Genomic DNA, 18,377 nt, shown 5'->3' on the forward strand with positions numbered 1-18,377 from the left:
CCCAGGAACGAAACTCCTACTGGGCTGGAAATGCCTCAAAGGTGGGGGTGCACAACCACCATTTGGTGGCCTGGTATGCTTGGTATCGCCAGTTGTATTAGCTGCCAGTGTATCCGGGTCCTGACCTAATTTGTAACCCCTCTGCCACACTCCGCCTGGAGTTGTGATAGGTCTGTTCTCAGTGATACTTGGGTACCTTGGGGCCATGGATATTCAGCCCCAAGGTGCCCAATTATCACTGACAGAAAGTTTGTTTTCCTTAATCTATGTCTTGCTGTGGGACAGAAAAGCAACTAGATCAGCGACCATAATTCGTGGTAAGTCCTTCCATCAGCTGACCTGAAATTCCTCCCTATGTACTTGGAAAGTGGGTTCCTATAAAGGATTAGTGAGTCGTGATTACAGACGCATAAATTGATCACTGGAAAATTACCTGCTAATATGGTCCTTCAAATATTTTATAACAGATGAGCCAATAATTTGCCATTTAACAAATGACCATTTTTGCCGTATTTAATGGAGTTGGAAAATGTGGCTGTAATAAAAAGGTTAATGAGTTTAATACAGTCAGTCATGCAGACAGGAAAATGAATGTCAAATACATGACTGGCTTCTTGTAAACCTTGCTCTATTTATAGGAATCTGCATCATGAGCTCAGTAGTCACATTTTTGTCTGATTGCTTTTGAAGATTCCAGAGAATTAATGTTTCACTTTGAGGCATAATTGCATGGTTCTGTCTCAAAAATAACACTTGTGCTTTTTATTGATAAGCCGATGGTTTCCTTTAGTTGGACTTGGCTATATATTAGCCCAGTTCTATTTGTTTACAAAATAATGCTGCGTCTGGTAACAGGACAGCATCCGAACTGTGCGGTCATTATTCATAGCCGTCCGAAAGCAGAGAATGTTGAAAGAAATGCAAATGAAAACAAATTACCTTTTGTGTTATTAACTACTCCTGTCATAGTCATTGGAACCCTTTCTTAGGAAACACTATAAACAAACTGACTGGTTATGAGTAAATGTGAAAAATGGGGATCTTCACCATATTTATTCAAGTCAGCATCCTGAGTGTGCTGATTCCCGGGTTTTTAGGGAATCCCACTGCTCCATTCAATGCCTTCTTCATGTAACTAACATTGACATTGTTAGTCTATTATATTTCTTGGATTTTTATCTTGCACTTACAATCTTGTATGCTTAGAAATAAGGGGGATGGTGGATGTTGGGTGCTGTGAGGCTCCATCATTCATCCACAGATTCCATTTCCTGTTTCCACATTTATTTTGCCAGCCATTGGTTTTGCCTGCTGCTTGTTTTGCCCTTGCAAAGAATGAAATCTAGGTTTAAAATATTTACAGCCTGTGTGGTGCATCCCGTTTTAAGTGCCGAGATGTGCCCGGAACCTATCCCTCTGACTGCCAAATTTCAAGGGGTCAGGAGGAAGTCCCTGATCTGCATGCCAATGGCAGGTGACCATGTCACTACGGTTGTATCTAAGGTGCCTACTGTTAGTGAGGTTGATCTGGCCAAAGAGTGGCGTGCCAAGGGATGGGTTGCTGGAAATAGCTGGAAACTGCTCCCGGCGGTTTACTTTGTAAGTGGGGTACAAATAATAATACTCTCAAACCGATTTCATGGGTCTCTTTGGGGGCCCTGTCCACGATCCCTGCCCGGATCTCCTGATGGGCCCTGTTTCCATTGTTCAGCAGCCTGGGATGCCTCACTCTGTACTGGCCACCACTCTTGCCCCCACCAACTGAGTAGCTGGGGACCTAGTCCTGGCCTCACCTTTACAAGGCCAAATGGGAATTATTACACCAGGCCAGAACATAGAAACATAGAAGATAGGAGCAGGAGTAGGCCATTCAGCCCGTCGAGCCTGCTCCACCATTCAATGAGATCATGGCTGATCATTCAAATTCAGTACCCTGTCCCTGCCTTCTCCCCATATCCATTGATCCCTTTAGCCTCAAGAAACATATCCAACTCTTTCTTGAATATATTTAATGAACTGGCCTCCACCGCCCTCTGTGGCAGAGAATTCCACAGGTTCACCACTCTCTGGGTGAAGAAATTCCTCCTAATTTCTGTCCTAAATGGCTTACCCCTTATCCTTTGACGATGACCCCTGGTTCTGGACTCCCCGGCCATCAGAAACATCCTTTCTGCATCTAGTCTGTCCAGACCTGACAGAATTTTATAGGTTTCGATGAGATCCCCTCTCAATCTTCTAAACTCCAGTGAGTATAAGCCCAATCGACACAATCTCTCCTCGTACATCATTCCTGCCATCCCAGGTATCAGCCTGGTGAATCTTCGCTGCACTCCCTCCATGGCAAGAACGTCCTTCCTCAGGTAAGGTGACCAAAACTGCACACAATACTCAAGGTGTGATCTCACCAAGGCCCTGTACAACTGCAGCAAGACATCCTTGTTCTTGTACTCGAACCCTCTTGCTACGAAGGCCAACATACCATTTGCCTTCTTAACCGCCTGCTGCACCTGCATGCTTACCTTCAGCGACTGGTGCACAATAACACCCAGGTCTCTTTGCACTTCCCCTTCTCCCAATCTATTGCCATTCAAATAATAATCTGCCTTCCTGTTTTTGCCACCAAAGTGGATAACCTCACATTTATCCACATTATATTGCATTTGCCATGTTTCTGCCCAATCACCCAACCTGTCCAAATCGTACTGGAGTTTCACGACATCCTCCTCACAGCTTACCCTCCCACCCAGCTTTGTGTTGTCTGCAAATTTGGAGATATTACATCCAATTCCCTCGTCCAGATCATGAATATATTTTGTCAACAGCTGGGGTCCTAGGACCGATCCTTGCGGTACCCCACTAGTCACTGCCTGCCACTCGGAAAACGACCCGTTTATTCCAACTCTTTGCTTTCTGTCCGCCAACCAGTTCTCTATCCAAGTCAATACCTTGCCCCCAATCCCTTGTGCCTTAATTTTGCACGCTAATCTCTTATGTGGGACCTTATCGAAAGCCTTCTGAAAGTCCAAATACACCACATCCACTGGTTCTCCCTTATCTATTTTACCAGTTACATCCTCAAAAAATTCCAGTAGATTAGTCAAGCATGATTTACCTTTTGTAAATCCATGTTGACTTTGTCCGATCCTGTCACTGCTTTCCAAGTGCTCTGCTATTATATCTTTTATAATAGACTCTAGCATTTTCCCCACTACCGATGTCAGGCTTACCGGTCTATAATTCCCCGCTTTTTCTCTACCACCTTTTTTGAATAGTGGGGTAACATTAGCTACCCTCCAATCCATGGGTACTGTTCCAGAGTCTATCGAGTTCTGGAAGATGACCAGCAATGCATCTACTATCTCAAGGGCCACTTCCTTAAGTACCCTGGGATGTAGACCATCAGGCCCTGGGGATTTATCGGCCTTCAGTCCCATCAATTTTCCAAACACCATTTCCCTACAGATACTGATTTCTTTCAGTTCCTCCCTCTCATTAGACCCTATGTTCCCTGGCATCTCTGGGAGGTTATTTGTGTCCTCCTTTGTGAAGACAGAACCAAAGTATGTATTTAGTTGGTCTGCCATTTCCTTGTTTCCCATTATAAATTCCTCTGATTCTGACTGTAAGGGACCTACGCTTGACTTCACCAATCTTTTTCTCTTCACATATCTATAAAAGCTTTTACAGTCAGTTTTTATGTTCCCTGCTAGCTTACTCTCATATTCTATTTTCCCTTTCTTAATTAATCCCTTTGTCCTCCTTTGTTGACTCCTAAACTGCTCCCAATCCTCAGGATTATTGCTTTTTCTAGCCAATTTATATGTCCTCTCCTTGGATCTTATGCTATCCCTAATTTCCCTTGTTAGCCACGGTTGAGTCACCTTTTTTGTTTTATTTTTATGCCAAACTGGGATGAACAAATTCTGTAGCTCATCCATTCGGTCTTTGAATGTTTGCCATTGCCTATCCACCGTCAACCCTTTGAGTGCCATTCCCCAATCAATCCTACCCAACTCGCTCCTCAGACCATCGTAGTTTCCTTTATTTAAATTCAGGACCCTAGTCTCTGAGTCAAATACTTCATTCTCCATCTTAATGAAGAATTCGATCATATTATGATCGCTCTGACCCAAGGGGCCTCGTACAACAAGATTGCTAATTAATCCTTTCTCGTTACATAATACCCAGTCTAAGATGGCCTGATCTCAGGTTGGTTCCTCGACATATTGGTCCAGGAAGCCATCCCATAAACACTCCAGGAATTCCTCCTCCACAGTATTGTTACTAATTTGGTTGGCCCAATCTATATGTAGATTAAAGTCACCCATGATGACTGCTGTGCCCTTATTGCACGCTTCTTTAATTTCCATTTTAATGCCATCCCCAACCTCCGCCTTACTGTTTGGAGGTCTATATATCACTCCCACTAATGTTTTTTTCCCCTTGGTATTTCTCAATTCTACCCATACAGATTCCACATCATCAGAGCTACTATCCTTCATTACAATTGTATTAATCCCTTCTTTAACCAGTAATGCTATCCCACCTCCCTTTCCTTTTTGCCTATCTTTCCTGAATATCGAATACCCCTGGATGTTGAGTTCCCAGTCTTGGCCATCCTTGAGCCACGTTTCCGTAATCCCAACCAAATCATATTCGTTTACCTCTATTTGCGCAGCCAATTCATCCACCTTATTACAAATGCTCCTCGCATTAAGACACAAAGCCTTCAGGCTTGTTTTTTTAACACTCTTAGACCTATTAGAATTATTATTTATTGTGGCCATGTTTGATTTAAACCATTGATTTCTCTGACTGCCACTTTTGTTTTTCTCCTTCCTATCTTTTGCTTTTATCCCTGTTTTCCTTTCCTCTGTCTCCCTGCTCAGGTTCCCAACCCCCTGCCATTTTAGTTTAAACCCCCCCGAACAGTGCTAGCAAACCTCCCTGCAAGGATATTTGTCCCGCTCTGGTTCAGGTGCAACCCATCCGACTTGTACAAGTCCCACCTTCCCCAGAAGCAGGCCCAGTGATCCAGGAAACTAAAGCCCTCCCTCCTGCACCAACTCTTTAGCCACGCATTCATCTGCTCTATCCTCCTTTTCCTATACTCACTAGCACGTGGCACCGGGGGTAATCCAGAGATTACAACCTTTGAGGTCCTACTCTTTAATCTGCTACCTAGCTCCCTAAATTCTTGCTGCAGGACCTCATCCCTCTTCCTACCCATGTCGTTGGTCCCAATGTGAACCACGACCTCTGCCTGTTTACCCTCCCCCTTCAGAATGCCCTGCAGCCGTTCAGTGACATCCTTGACCCTGGCACCAGGGAGGCAACAAACCATCCTGGAGTCACGTCTATGGCCACAGAAACGCCTATCTGTTCCCCTTACAATAGAATCCCCTACCACTATTGCTCTCCCACTATTTTTCCTCCCTTCCTGAGCAGCAGAAGCACCCCTGGTGCCAGGAAGTTGGCTGCTGCTGCCTTCCTCTGGTAAATCACCCCCCTCAACATATCCAAATTGGTATACCTGTTTGAAAGGGTGATGGCCACAGGGGTCCCCTGCACTACCTGCCTGTCTCTACTGCTCTGCCTGATGGTCACCCATTTCCCTTCTGCCTGTGCAGCCTGTAACGTCCGTGTGTAATTGAGACACGGACTGCAGGAGTTGGTTATAACAGGTGTTTACTGAATGGAGACAAAGTTACTACACAGGCTTATATACAGGGGTGGTCACTATTGGTACTGCAGTATACAGGGGCTGCAGAATATAGTTCCTTCTTCAAAGTACATACACTACAATTCCTCCCCTTTTAGCTAAACAGTACATAACATTCGATTAATAATTAAATAACATATTTACAATTACAGTTGCCATATACATTAGCTGAAGTTAATCAATTATAAATTCAGTCTTTGAGGAGGCTTCCTGATTCTGTCCGGATAACGCCTCTTTGGGGTATCAGGTTCTTCTGGCAAAGTTGATTCGGGATCAACGTTGTTGTTTGATTCGTCTGCTTCCAATATCACCGATTCTGAGGTAGATGCAACTGGTACTTCGGTTTCCTCACCAGGTGTATCGGATCGTGGTGTGGATTTGACGTTTTCCAGTGACTCTAGAATCTGGTCAGCATGGCGTCTTACAATGCTCTCTCCAACGTCTACGGTATACATTAGAGGTCCTTGCCGTGTGCAGATCGTTCCTGGCTGCCATTTCTCTGTGCGGTAGTCCCGGGCCAAAACTGGTTGACCTATCTTAAAACTCCTGGTTGGCCTTTCATTCATATTCTGAAACTGCCTGTTCTCCACATCTCTTCTGATGTTTGGCTTAACCAAATCCAAACGGCATCTTAGTCTTCGATTGAAGAACATTATGGCTGGAGTTTGGTTGGTAACCGCATGTGTCGCATTCCGGTAGGCAAACGAGAAGTTATCCACCTTGTGTTGTAGGGGTATGTCTTCATTGCACATTGCCTTGATAGCCTTCTTGAATGTTTGAACGAACCTCTCAGCCAATCCATTGGTGGCTGGATGATATGGGGCGGATGTGTAATGCTTAACACCATTGTTCTTTAAGAACCTCCGGAACTCTTCAGACACAAACTGTGGTCCATTGTCGGAGCAAATCTTTTCAGGCAGCCCATTTCTGGTGAATATGGTTCGGAAGACTGTGATAGTTTTTTCTGTGGTGGTTGAGGACATTTTTATTACCTCTGGCCACTTTGAATGTGCATCCACCGCAATTAAAAACATCGAGTTCATAAATGGGCCAGCAAAATCAATGTGCACCCTTTGCCATGGAGATGAGGGCCACTCCCATGGATGTAGAGGGGCTTGTGGTGGGGCGTTTTGGACCTTCTGGCATCCTGTACAGCTCTTGGTCATCTCTTCGATTTCTCTATCGATTCCCGGCCACCACACAAACGCTCTGGCTAAGTTCTTCATTTTTACCCCTCCCAGATGACCCTCATGAAGCTCATTGAGCACTCTATCCTTCAATTTGGGTGGAATTACTACTCTGGATCCACACATCAAGGTTCCTCGGCACACTGACAGCTGTTCTTTTCTCGGCAAGAATGCTGGCAACAGTGGTTCGCCATGTGCTGGCCATCCCTCCACCGTTAAATCATAGACCCTGGAGAGTGTCGGGTCATTTCGTGTTTCCTTTTCTATGTTTGCATTCGTCACAGGTAGACATTCGACTATGGTTGAGTGGAATATCTCCACAGGATCCACTGCAGGTGCTTCTTCCACCATCGGCAACGGTAGGCGCGACAATCCATCAGCATTCCCATGCTGTTTAGTTCCTTTGTACTCGATGTCATATTGGTGTGCCCCTAGGAAAAGGGACCATCTCTGTAGCCGTTGTGCTGTCATTATCGGGACGCCCTTCTGGGGGTTGAAAATGGAGACAAGAGGTTGATGATCAGTTAGTAGAGTAAATTTCTGTCCGTGCAGGTAGTGATTGAACTTCTTCACCCCCCACACCAGGCTGAGGGCCTCTCTGTCAATCTGGGCGTAGTTACGCTCGGCTGAAGTTAACGAGCGTGACGCAAAAGCTATCGGCCTCTCTGAACCATTAAGGAATTTACGTGACAGTACCACTCCAATGCCGTAGGGAGACGCATCACACGCCAGTCATATCGGTAGTGATGGGTTGTAGTGAGCCAATACTTCTCTTGAAGTGATTAGGTCTTTACACTTCTGAAAGGCCCGCTTACATTCATCGCTCCATTTCCATGCTACTCCCGTTTGTAGTAGGGCGTTCAGAGGGTGCAGAATAGTGGACAAATTCGGCAAAAACTTATGGTAGTAATTCACCAATCCGAGGAATGACCTCAGTTGCGACACATTTTCAGGCGCTGGAGCCTTAACTACTGCTTCAATTTTGTCAGGGGACTTATGTAACCCCTCTTCATCAATCACGTGGCCACAATACGATATCTGTTTCTTAAAAAACTCGCACTTGGGGCGATTGGCTCGTAGCCCATGTTCTCTTAGTCTAGTGAGCACCTGCTCTAGTTTGGCAAGGTGTTCACTGTCATTTTCACCTGTCACTAGGATGTCGTCCAAGTAACACTGAGACCCCGGAATCCCTTGCAGGACTTGTTCCATCACTCTTTGCCATATCGCCGGAGCTGATGCTACTCCGAATACCAGTTGATTGTACTGGTAAAGACCTTTGTGAGTGTTTATCGTGAGATATTTCCTAGAGGATTCTTCAACCTCCATCTGCAAATATGCTTGTGCTAGGTCAATTTTTGTAAAACGTTTCCCTCCAGATAGTGAGGCGAAAATATCTTCTATCCTCGGGAGAGGATACTGTACTGTGTGAAGGACTGGGTTCACAGTCACCTTGAAGTTCCCACAGATGCGAACCTTCCTTGGCTCCTCAGACTTATTGTTTAACGTTTTCTTCATGACAGGAATGATGGGTGTCGCCCACTTGCTCCAGTCTACCTTAGATAACACGCCTGCATTCTCCAGATTCTCCAGCTCTGCCTCGACGGCTGGGCGAATTGCATACGGTACCGGTCTTGCTTTGAAAAACTTGGGAATTGCATTCTCTTCTATTTTTATCGAGGTGGTTACGCCTTTAAGAGTTCCCAGTCCTTGTTGAAATACCTCTTTAGCGTTAGCTAAGATTTTTGACAATCGTCCAGGTGTGACGTCGTCATCCTTTTTACCAGCCACAGTCAGTGCCTGAATGGAGTGCCAGTCTAAACTTATCTTTCTGATCCATTCACGTCCCAATAACGGTGGCCCACCATCTTGCAGTATGTACAGATACAATTTCTGTATTTCCTTGCCGTTGTATTCGACCGGCACCCTTATTTTCCCTCTGGGGTATACTTTCTGCCCCGTATACGTCTTCAAGACAATGGATGTGTCTTTCAAGGGTATGTGTGAGAATAGCCGCTCGTAGTCTCGTCGATTCATGATGGTCAGGGCCGATCCTGTATCCAATTCCATTTTGACTTGGGACCCTGCTATCGTGAGGGTGACCCAAATGGTTCGGTGATCCTCTTTTGCGATTACGTTGTGTAGTTTGAGACAGCTTAGTCTCTTGTTCCCGGATTCACTATCGCTCTTCTGGTCTTCGGAACTACTGTCCGTCATCTTTTGTACTTTCCTGTACTGTTCCTTAGTAGTCTTTTTGTTGTCATTAGTCTTCTTCCCGGACCTGCAAACTCGTGCAATGTGTCCCATCTTTCCACATTGCCTGCATGTTTTGTCCTTGGACCAGCAGTCCTTCTGGTCATGGGTTGTTCTGCTGCAGCGATAACATTTTTCAAATCCCCGTGTCATTTCATGGGTGCCGTATTCCTGTGGGTTTTGCTGTATTTCCGCAGCTCCCCTTGCTGCTGCTTTGTACGATACTGCCACGCTGAAAGCCTTATCGAGCGTCAGCTCTTTCTCTGAGAGTAACCTCTTCTGGGTTCCTTCACTCAGGAGTCCACAGACAAATTTGTCCCGTAGGGTATCTGCCAGTCCTGCTCCGAACTGGCCAGTGCTTTGATAGCTTGCATAGTTCTGTAAGGTAATCAGCATTGCTCTCATCTTTATGCTGATTTCTCTTGTGGAATTTAAATCTTTCTGCTATCAGCAGCGGTGTAAGATTTAGGTGTTCCTGTAGGATATCAACAATTTCGTTAAAACTCTTCGCCATCGGTTTGACTGGAGTGATCAGGTTCTGCAATAGGCCGTACGTTCTTGCGCCCATTAGGTTTAGTAGTACCGATGCCTTTTTCTCATCGGCTACTTCATTTGCCTTGCAATATACTTCGACTCTTTCCACATACGTGGTCCAGTCTTCTATTGCATTATCGAAGGCAGTGATATTGCCAGTCTTCGGCATCTTGGAGATCTAAGATGGCGCCTCCCGCGCTTTGCCTTCTTCCCCGATTGAACAAAATGGTGCCTCCCGCGCTTTGCCTTTTTCCCTGCTGGATTAAGATGGCGCCTCCCGCGCTTTCTGTCTTTTCCGCTGCTGCTAGCGCTGTTGCTGGCGTTTTTATGCCTTGATGGCGATGCCCTATGGTCTTCGCGCACTTCCCCCCCCGCGCTGCTGCTAACGCCGCTCTCTGTGGTCCCTGTGGCAAACTGCAGCTCCTCGCTGCTTTATGCGCTTCTAACTTCTTTTATTTTAATTACTGTTCCCATCGTCAGAGCAGACCCTATGGGACACTTTCCTCCCTCTTCTCGGGTCTGTACGCTGCCCGGCTTTGTAGCACCAGCCGCGCCCTGTGTGCTCCACCCTCTCTTTCTCCTCTTCCCGACAACGCTGCTCGGCCCCGTTGAAAAGCCACCCGATCGAGCTCTAGCCCGCCGCAGCCCAGGAAGGATCAGTGTACTACCTGCCACCAGCCCGATTAGCTGGAACACCATAGACTGGATAACCAAGCCCAGCTCTCGACAGCCTCTCCTGCAAATCTTCGAATTCGATGAATCAGAGGGCGGTTGCCCACGGTCGACACCCGTTTCTTCTGTTTGTTCTTTTTTTTTTTGGATTTCTTCCTTCTGGCTTCGACCTCTAATAACTTCGCTTCAGGGATGGATCCCCGTGAGGTGGTGCAGAACTGTAGGTAAGTTCGGATCTGTTCATCGCCAGTGTAACGTCCGTGTGTAATTGAGACACGGACTGCAGGAGTTGGTTGTAACAGGTGTTTACTGAATGGAGACAAAACTGGAACTACTATACAAAGTTACTACACTGGCTTATATACAGGGGTGGTCACTACTGGTACTGCAGTATACAGGGTCTGCAGAATATAGTTCCTTCTTCAAGGTACATACACTACACAGCCCTACCCTACGGTGTGACCAACTCACTATACGTGTTATCCACGACCGTCTCAGCATCATGAATGCTCCACAACCCATCCATCTGCAGCTCCAGCGCCTCAATACGGCCCATTAGCTGCAGCTGGATGCATTTCTGGCACACGTGGTCGTCAGGGACACTGCCAGCGTCCCTGAATTCCCACATAGAGCAAGAGGAGCATAACACGGGGCTGGGCTCTCCTGGCATGACTTACCCCTTTAATTAATTTAAATTAATTCAATACCACCAGTTAACGATATACTTTAGGGCGCTTATTTACCAACTGTCCCCACTACACCACAGAGACCCTAGAAAATATAAACCGCAGAATTTAAGCTTGTAATGAAAAGGAGAAAGAAAGAAATACTCACCAACCAATCACTTACCTGCTTCCTGGTGACGTCACACTTGGATTACTTTTTACCTCTCTCCCCTGCTGTTGAATTGGTCGGGCCTCGTTCGCTGAATCAGCCGCCGCTCCCTAACTGCCGCCGGTTTTTGAAACTCCTCAGCTGCTCCCTCGCAGGTCCGCTCTGGTCGGGCCTCGTTCGCTGAATCAGCCTGCCGTATCTGGGTCCCAGCCTAGATTCCGGCCCTTCTGATGGATTCCCACCGAACATACTGTGCGAGTATGCTGGAAGGATTGTAGATTTCTGAGGCCTTTGGGTTTGAGAGTCCGTTCATTCCCGTTAGCTATATCAGCACAATCTGGGCGGAATCGGCTGAATCAGTGCAAAAGATCGCAGAATTTTAAACGTGAGTTACGCCAAAACCACTTGCGCTTGTGTTTTCCGCAATCTTTTACGCTTGTTCAGGATTCAATTTGCCCGAATTGGTTCCGTCCACAAAACTGGCCATGCCTCCAGGTTGAACTTGTGAGATTCCGCTGGTTCAGGAAGGCTCTTCAAAGTGCGCTCATTTTCCTAGGCTCACAGGCATTAGTAGGCACATTTTAAAAGTTTTTTCATGTCAAAAAATATTTTATTTATTAAGAAACTGACTAGTGTACACCAATGAAACTATTAAATGGTTCAGCATAGTTTTTTTTAAAAGTCATTTTAAGACAGGCTACTCACAGGCGGAGGACTGGATGCCCTTGTTAAAAATGCTTATTTTTGGTGATAACCCCATTTTCAGCTGTATTAATGGCCCAGAAATTCGTGTCGGGGGCTTCCCGCGGGTGCAAGCCCCCGACCTACACTTACATAGCGCGTCGACAGTTGAGGCCTGGGCCTGCGTGGATTTCCTGTCTGTGGCCCGTTCCAGCTCCCGGCGCGCTGTGCTTGCGTGATCCAGCGGCGTACTTAGTGCGATGCGTCGGCTGGGATCACGTGAGCACTGGGCAACCAATCGGAGGAGGCAAAAGTCCATTCATGAGTTTGACAGAAAGAACTGTCAAACTCATGAAAACTCCGGGTGCCCAAAACAGTACATAACCTTAAAATAAATTTAAAAAAAAATCACACTATTTAAATCAACTATAAATAACATTAAATAACCATTTTAAACAATAATTTAAATTTTTGAAAAAAATAATTTTATAAAAAATCAGAGCTAAAAATACACTTACCTTACTGTAAAGTATTTAAAAATAATAAACCTGTGGAAAAAATGTTCTAATTTTAATTAATTGACCACTTACCTGTTAAAATGAAGTCCTTACGTCTGCTTTTTTAATGTGTAAAAAGTGGAGGCCTTCATGCACGGGCAAACCTGTGTAAAAAAAAAAAAGGAAGTTCAATGTGCACGCGCTGCCTCATACGTCGCACGCGTTTCACCTCTTAACCCCTGCTTTCAGGGGACCGGAAGTGCCGTTTTCCCGTGCATGCGCTGTGCATGCAAGAAACCGGCACTTCCATCGGGTCCACGCGTGAGTACCCCGTGCGTACTCACACGTTGGGACCCGAATTACTGGGCCAATAAACCTGCAATAAAAACAAAAAATGCTGGAAACACTCAGCAGGTCAGGCAGCATCTGTGGAGGGGAGAAACAGAGTTAACATTTCAGGTCGATGACCTTTCGTCAGAACTGGAAAATGTTAGAGATGTAACTGATTTTAAGCAAGTGCAGGGGCATCTGCAGTATTTTGCTTTTATATTAATAAAACTGCAGCAGGTTATCACTCTTAAATACATCAAGTAATACTTTTTAATGGAAAGAAAAAGAAGAAACCATTTAGTTCTATTACGCTGCCTGATTGCGCTAGTTCATGGAAGATTTTACGTTTGTGATTATACAAATTAATTTTAGTGGAAACGTAAAGTGTGACTTAACCAGCCCAATTTCAGCCGCGTTTACGGTGCAATTTCCTGATTGCGCCCAAAGCAGAAACTCTAAGTGGCTGTATCCTTTAAATTACAGTTGTTAAGTTTAAGGCTCCCTCATGCACAAGTACCCCTATCCCTTGGTGAGCTGCAGTGCCATGACTAATTAATTAGGGAAAACACCAAAAAGTCCTGTAAGAAGTCAGCGAACATTACGCTCGACATGCTGTGATTCTGCTGCTTTGCTGCTAGGAGTAGAGAATATACCCCCATAATCTACCAGCACTACAAATGAAGCAAAATCTTTGGGCTGACAACTGTGTATAAGTTGAATAAATAAATTGGGGAAGGGAGGAAGTTTGCAACAGCCCATGAGGAGAAAAATAAGCACAGCTATTTTACCTACACCATAAAGGCACAAGCTGAATATAAGCTTTATCGTTATTCAGCTGAGAGAAATTGGTTTAATGGCCCACCAGATTGTCTAATTGTCAGTAACAGTAATTGTCAGAACACCTCCGTTCAGTCCGTAAGGGTGACCCCGAGCTTCCGGTCGCCTGTCATTTTAATTCACCGCTCCATTCCCACTCGGACCTCACCGTCCTTGGCCTCTTGCATTTTTCCACGGAAGCTCAACGTAAACTCGAGGAACAGCACCTCATCTTCCGATTAGGTACTTTTCAGCCTTCCGGACTCAATATCGAGTTCAACAATTTCAGAACATAACCTCGGCCCCTATTACATTTTTACTTTTTTTTTCCACCCTTTTGTTTTGGGTTTTCCCTCCCCCCCCTTTCCTTTTTTTTCTCTCTCCCATATAGCAGCTATCTCCCATTCTGCCAGTACACTTCACACCTAATCTGAGCCGTCTTTTGTCTCCACTTGTCCTATTACCATCTCGTCTGGTTTTGAATACCTCTTAATGTCTCTTTACTTCTTTTGTTCTATCGCAGCCTTACCTTCGATCTATTTCATTTCCTTTCCAGTTTTGAAAAAGGGTTCACCCGAAACGTCGACTCTAATTTCTCTCCACGGATGTTGCCTGGCCTGTTGAGTTTTTCCAGCATTTTCTGTTGTTATTTTGGATTTCCAGCATCTGCAGTATTTTGCTATCGTGTCAGTAACAGTGCCCTGATAGGTATTCATCCTTTCAAAATGAACGTCTATAAAGTATTCCCTTTCAAATGTGTTTGGATGTTATGAGTGTGACTTTTATTGTCACTTTTATTAACTTAACACCACCAAATTTCCAGGTTGTCAATTCAGACGCATTTTTGTAAATACACATGTTTGCACCAACTGAGGAGGAACACTAGAGTAGTGAGGTGTGTGGAAAATCCTTGAGGGGGTGCAGAGATTAAAAATAAAGATAAAACTTTTTTTTTTAACAAACTGGATAATAGAGTTGTTTACCACAGGATTAGCAAATCTTTTAACAACTCAACGGAACTCATTACTTGATGGTTTTTCTTCCAGCAGAGAAGATAGTTGTAGCATTGTATGACTATGAAACAACAAGTGAACATGATCTGGGATTTAAGAAAGGTGACCAACATATTGTCATATCAGAGTAAGTAAATGTAATTTTTTTTTCTTCAATAAAAGCAACTGCTTCCCTCCCAAACCTCTGAAATATAATCATTTACCTGTCTCTGTGATAATGTAGGAGGAGGAGGATGCTGCCATTCCTTAACCTTTTAAATGTGGGCTACCCCATACAATGAGAGGACACACCACCATCATACAGGGGTGATACCCAAGTCGATCTGTTAATATTGCTGCATTAGTTATGGGTGCAGTATTTATACAATGCAAGTGGTGAGAAATATTAGCAGTTGCATTGTTCAAAAGATTTTTTCCCCATCATTCTGTTAGTTTGTTACTAGTAACTTTTGGGTTCTTGCATCTGTGCAGGCAGAATGGTACCACACACGGTCCAGTAAGATGCACCATTAATTACTACAGCACGTTAGTTAGATTATTTATGTTCTTGTAAGATGCTGCTTTGCTCTGTTTTATAGCTACTGTCATTGAATAAAATGTTTAATTCCTCAAACATGCTCTGCTGAAAGATAGTTTAGGATTGGAAGGAAGCGAGCCCCTCTGGACATCTAGTTGGAGGACACAAATAACCTCCCAGAGATGTCGGGGAACATAGGCCTAGAAATTCGGTTGGTAGCGCCGGCGTTGAGCGCCTAAAGAGACCTAAAATTGGGGCGATACCCTATGTTGGGGCGGTCGCTATGAAGATAGCGACAACTCGCATATTGACTATACATTTAACGCCTGCGCTAAGTGTTTGCGCGCGCCCACGAGCGCAAGCAGATCATGACGTCATTTCAGTGTGCAACGCCTTTTAGGAGCGCCTGAGCGCATATTGGGTGGTGCCCGGAGCCTTAACGCCTAGCACTATTAGTGACAGTTCGAGGGAGCGCTAGCAGGCCCTTCTTGGAGTAGGGGGGTGCTATTTAAAGGGGACAGCTCTAGTGCAGAAGCTTCAGCCACTTGGCCTGCTCATTGCGATCGTTGCTGGAGAGAGTTGGCGAGCTACTGTGGAGCAGAGTTTTGGGAATTTAGCATTACAGTACTTGGGACCTTCAAACCTGTCCGGAGCAGTTGGAGCACTACACCTAACAGCCTTTTGACCAATTGGCATCGGAATGGGAGCTGCTTTGGAGGGCGACGGCCTCATGGCCGAACACTGTGAAGGGGCAGAAAGACGGCGGGAGAGAGGGCCGGGATTGGCCAGAAGGAGGAGGGGCAATGGAAGTCGGCCAATCCGACGGTATGCTGCGAGGGTCTTTAGGCAGCAGGTGTCAAGCCTTGACATGTCGGAGGAGCAGTGTTTGCGAAGGCTCCGATTCGGGAGGGACATTGTTACTGATCTGTGCCACCTGCTTGGTGAGGATCTGCAGCCGCGTGAACGGTGCAGGACTTCTCTGTCCGTGTTCGCTAAACTGACTGGCCTCAATTTTTATGCCAACGGATCCTTTCAGTCAGCCATTGGGGACATTGCGACTATCGCTCAGGTTGCAGTCCACTGTTGCATCCGGCAAGTTACAGATGCCCTTTATAGGCGAAGGCGTCAATTCATCACCTTCCCTCTGACCCTGCACAAGCAGGCGGAGCGCGCGCAGGGTATCGCTTCTATTGCAGACTTCCCCATGGTGCAGGGGGCGACTGACAGCACACACGTGGCTTTGAGGGCGCCATGCCAGCATCCTTAGGACTTCTGCAACCGCAAGGGGTTCCACTCCCTCAACGTGCAGCTGGTTTGTGACCACCGCCAAATCATCATGGCAGTCAACGCGCATTTCCCAGGGTGCAGCCACGATGCTTTTATCCTGCGGTTGACCTCAGTTTGTTACCTTTTTGAGGGGCTGGCTCAAACACGAGGCTGGCTTACTGGGGACAAGGGCTATCCTCTCTGGCCATGGCTGATGACAACACTCCGTGTGGCCGACACCCCAGCAGAAGAGCTGATCAACAGCGGCCATCAGGCGACCAGGTACAGTGAACAGCACACTATTGGTGTTCTCAAAAAGCGTTTCCGATGTCTGGAACATTCGGGGGGATCCCTGCAGTACTCGCCGGAGCAAGTGGGACACATCATCGTCGTCTGCTGCATGCTCCACAACTTGGCGATTCGACGCACCCAGCCAATTCCAGCTGTCCTTCAACGACCAGCAGAGCAGGTGGAGGAGGAGGAGGATGAGGAGGAGGAGCAGGCGGAGGAGGAGGAGGAGGAGGAAGAGCAGGCGGAGGATGAGGAGGAGGAGGAGGAAGAGCAGGTGGAGGAGGAGGAGGAGGAGGAGGAAGAGCAGGCGTAGGAGGAGGAAGAGCAGGAGGAGGAGGAGGAGGAGGAGGAAGATGGAAGGGCTCCTGAAAGTGGAAGGGCCATACGTCAGAGGCTCATCAGGACTCGTTTCGAGACCCCTCTGGCGGAATGATGAGAGTCTTAACTCCTGCGCACTTTGGATGTTTGACGGCCTCTGAATGCCAGCATCACTGAAAGTAGTCACGTGCACCATGCCACATTGAAACTTCTGTTTATTGTCACAAAAGTCTTTCATTACAGCAAAACAACGTCATGTCAACAGAAACCATAACTAACAAAATAACTGTGAACTCTTCGGCAAAGCCGCAAAACTCAACAAAACTTCTGCAAATATTACAACAGGTGAGGGTGTCCTTGAATTTGGACAAAGAAACGTCTCAGCACCTCCCTCTACAACTGGCCCCTTGAGGGAGAACGACTTCTCTTTCGCGGCCGGCCCCTTCCCTCCCTGCTGCTCCTACGTAATTGGACCCCAGTGGCGGGCTCAAGGCTGGGGGACGCCTGCTGACTGTGTGGAAGTGCAGAAGTCCCTGAGGGACGGCCTGGCCGACCTCTGGGCTTGGAGGGTGCGGACGCAGGATGCTTGATGTGACCATGGCTGGAAGCAGTGTGCCCTGCAGGTGGTGGCAGCTGCACTGCAGACGTCCCAGCGCTGGCATGTGCAATGGTCTCCTGCCGAGAGAGGACACCTGCACCATGGTCGGACGACACACTGGCTATCTGAGGGGCCCGGCTCGGCTCATCCGCCACAATCGCATGCTCCACTGATTCCTGGCCTTGTATGGGACTGGAAGGGCCCGGGGTGATCCTAACTGATGCAGAGAGGGTGGCTGCAGTGAGAGATCACGTTGCCTCAATCTGGGTGTGGACGAGGCCAGCAAGTGACTGCGTGGCAACAGTGAGGACCTGTGTGCCAGGTGCCAGTGCTTCGGAGAAGCCCTGGGCAGTTCTTTCCATTGCTTCGGACAAGGCAGGTGCCGACCGCTCCACTGCCTCGGACAAGCCCTGGACAGACCTTTCCAGGGATTGTCCGAAGCCCTGAACAGTCCTTTCCATAGCGGCCTCAAAGCCCTGGATAGTCCCCTCCATTGTTGGCCCGAAGCCCTGGATTGACCTCTCCATTGTTGGCCCGAAGCCCTGGATAGACCTGTCCATTGTTGCCCCGAAGCCCTGGATAGACCTGTCCATTGTTGCCCCAAAGCCCTGGAGAGTCCTCTCCATTGTTGCCCCGAAGTCCAACATACTCTTAGCCAATGTATCTATTGACTGAGGCATCTTCTCCACTGCAGCCATCAGCTCCGTGTGTCTGAGCCGGGCCTATTTGCTCATTTCACCCAGGCGACATGCCTCCTCTGCACTCTGAGCAGCAGCCATAACTACCTGCCTTGCCCTCCAGGGAGACGGTGGCCGAACTTGCCTATCCCCCTTGCGTTGCTGCATGCCGCT

The 18,377-nt window shown here is 46.9% G+C and overlaps 1 protein-coding gene across 1 annotated transcript in view; it reads left to right on the forward strand.

The window, feature by feature from the left end:
• The window catches only part of blk (BLK proto-oncogene, Src family tyrosine kinase), a 145,003-nt gene that overhangs the window by 39,951 nt on the left and 86,675 nt on the right, over positions 1–18,377 (forward strand). Inside the window, exon 4 of the mRNA XM_085997027.1 lies at positions 14,573–14,663. Coding sequence (XP_085853153.1) covers positions 14,573–14,663 — 91 coding nt within the window. The remainder of the gene's footprint in view (positions 1–14,572; positions 14,664–18,377) is intronic.

The sequence above is a fragment of the Somniosus microcephalus genome, chromosome 9 (genome assembly GCF_052327205.1).
Source record: "Somniosus microcephalus isolate GS21.2 chromosome 9, FLI_Smic_1.0, whole genome shotgun sequence".
Classification (NCBI taxonomy): Eukaryota; Metazoa; Chordata; class Chondrichthyes; order Squaliformes; family Somniosidae; genus Somniosus; species Somniosus microcephalus.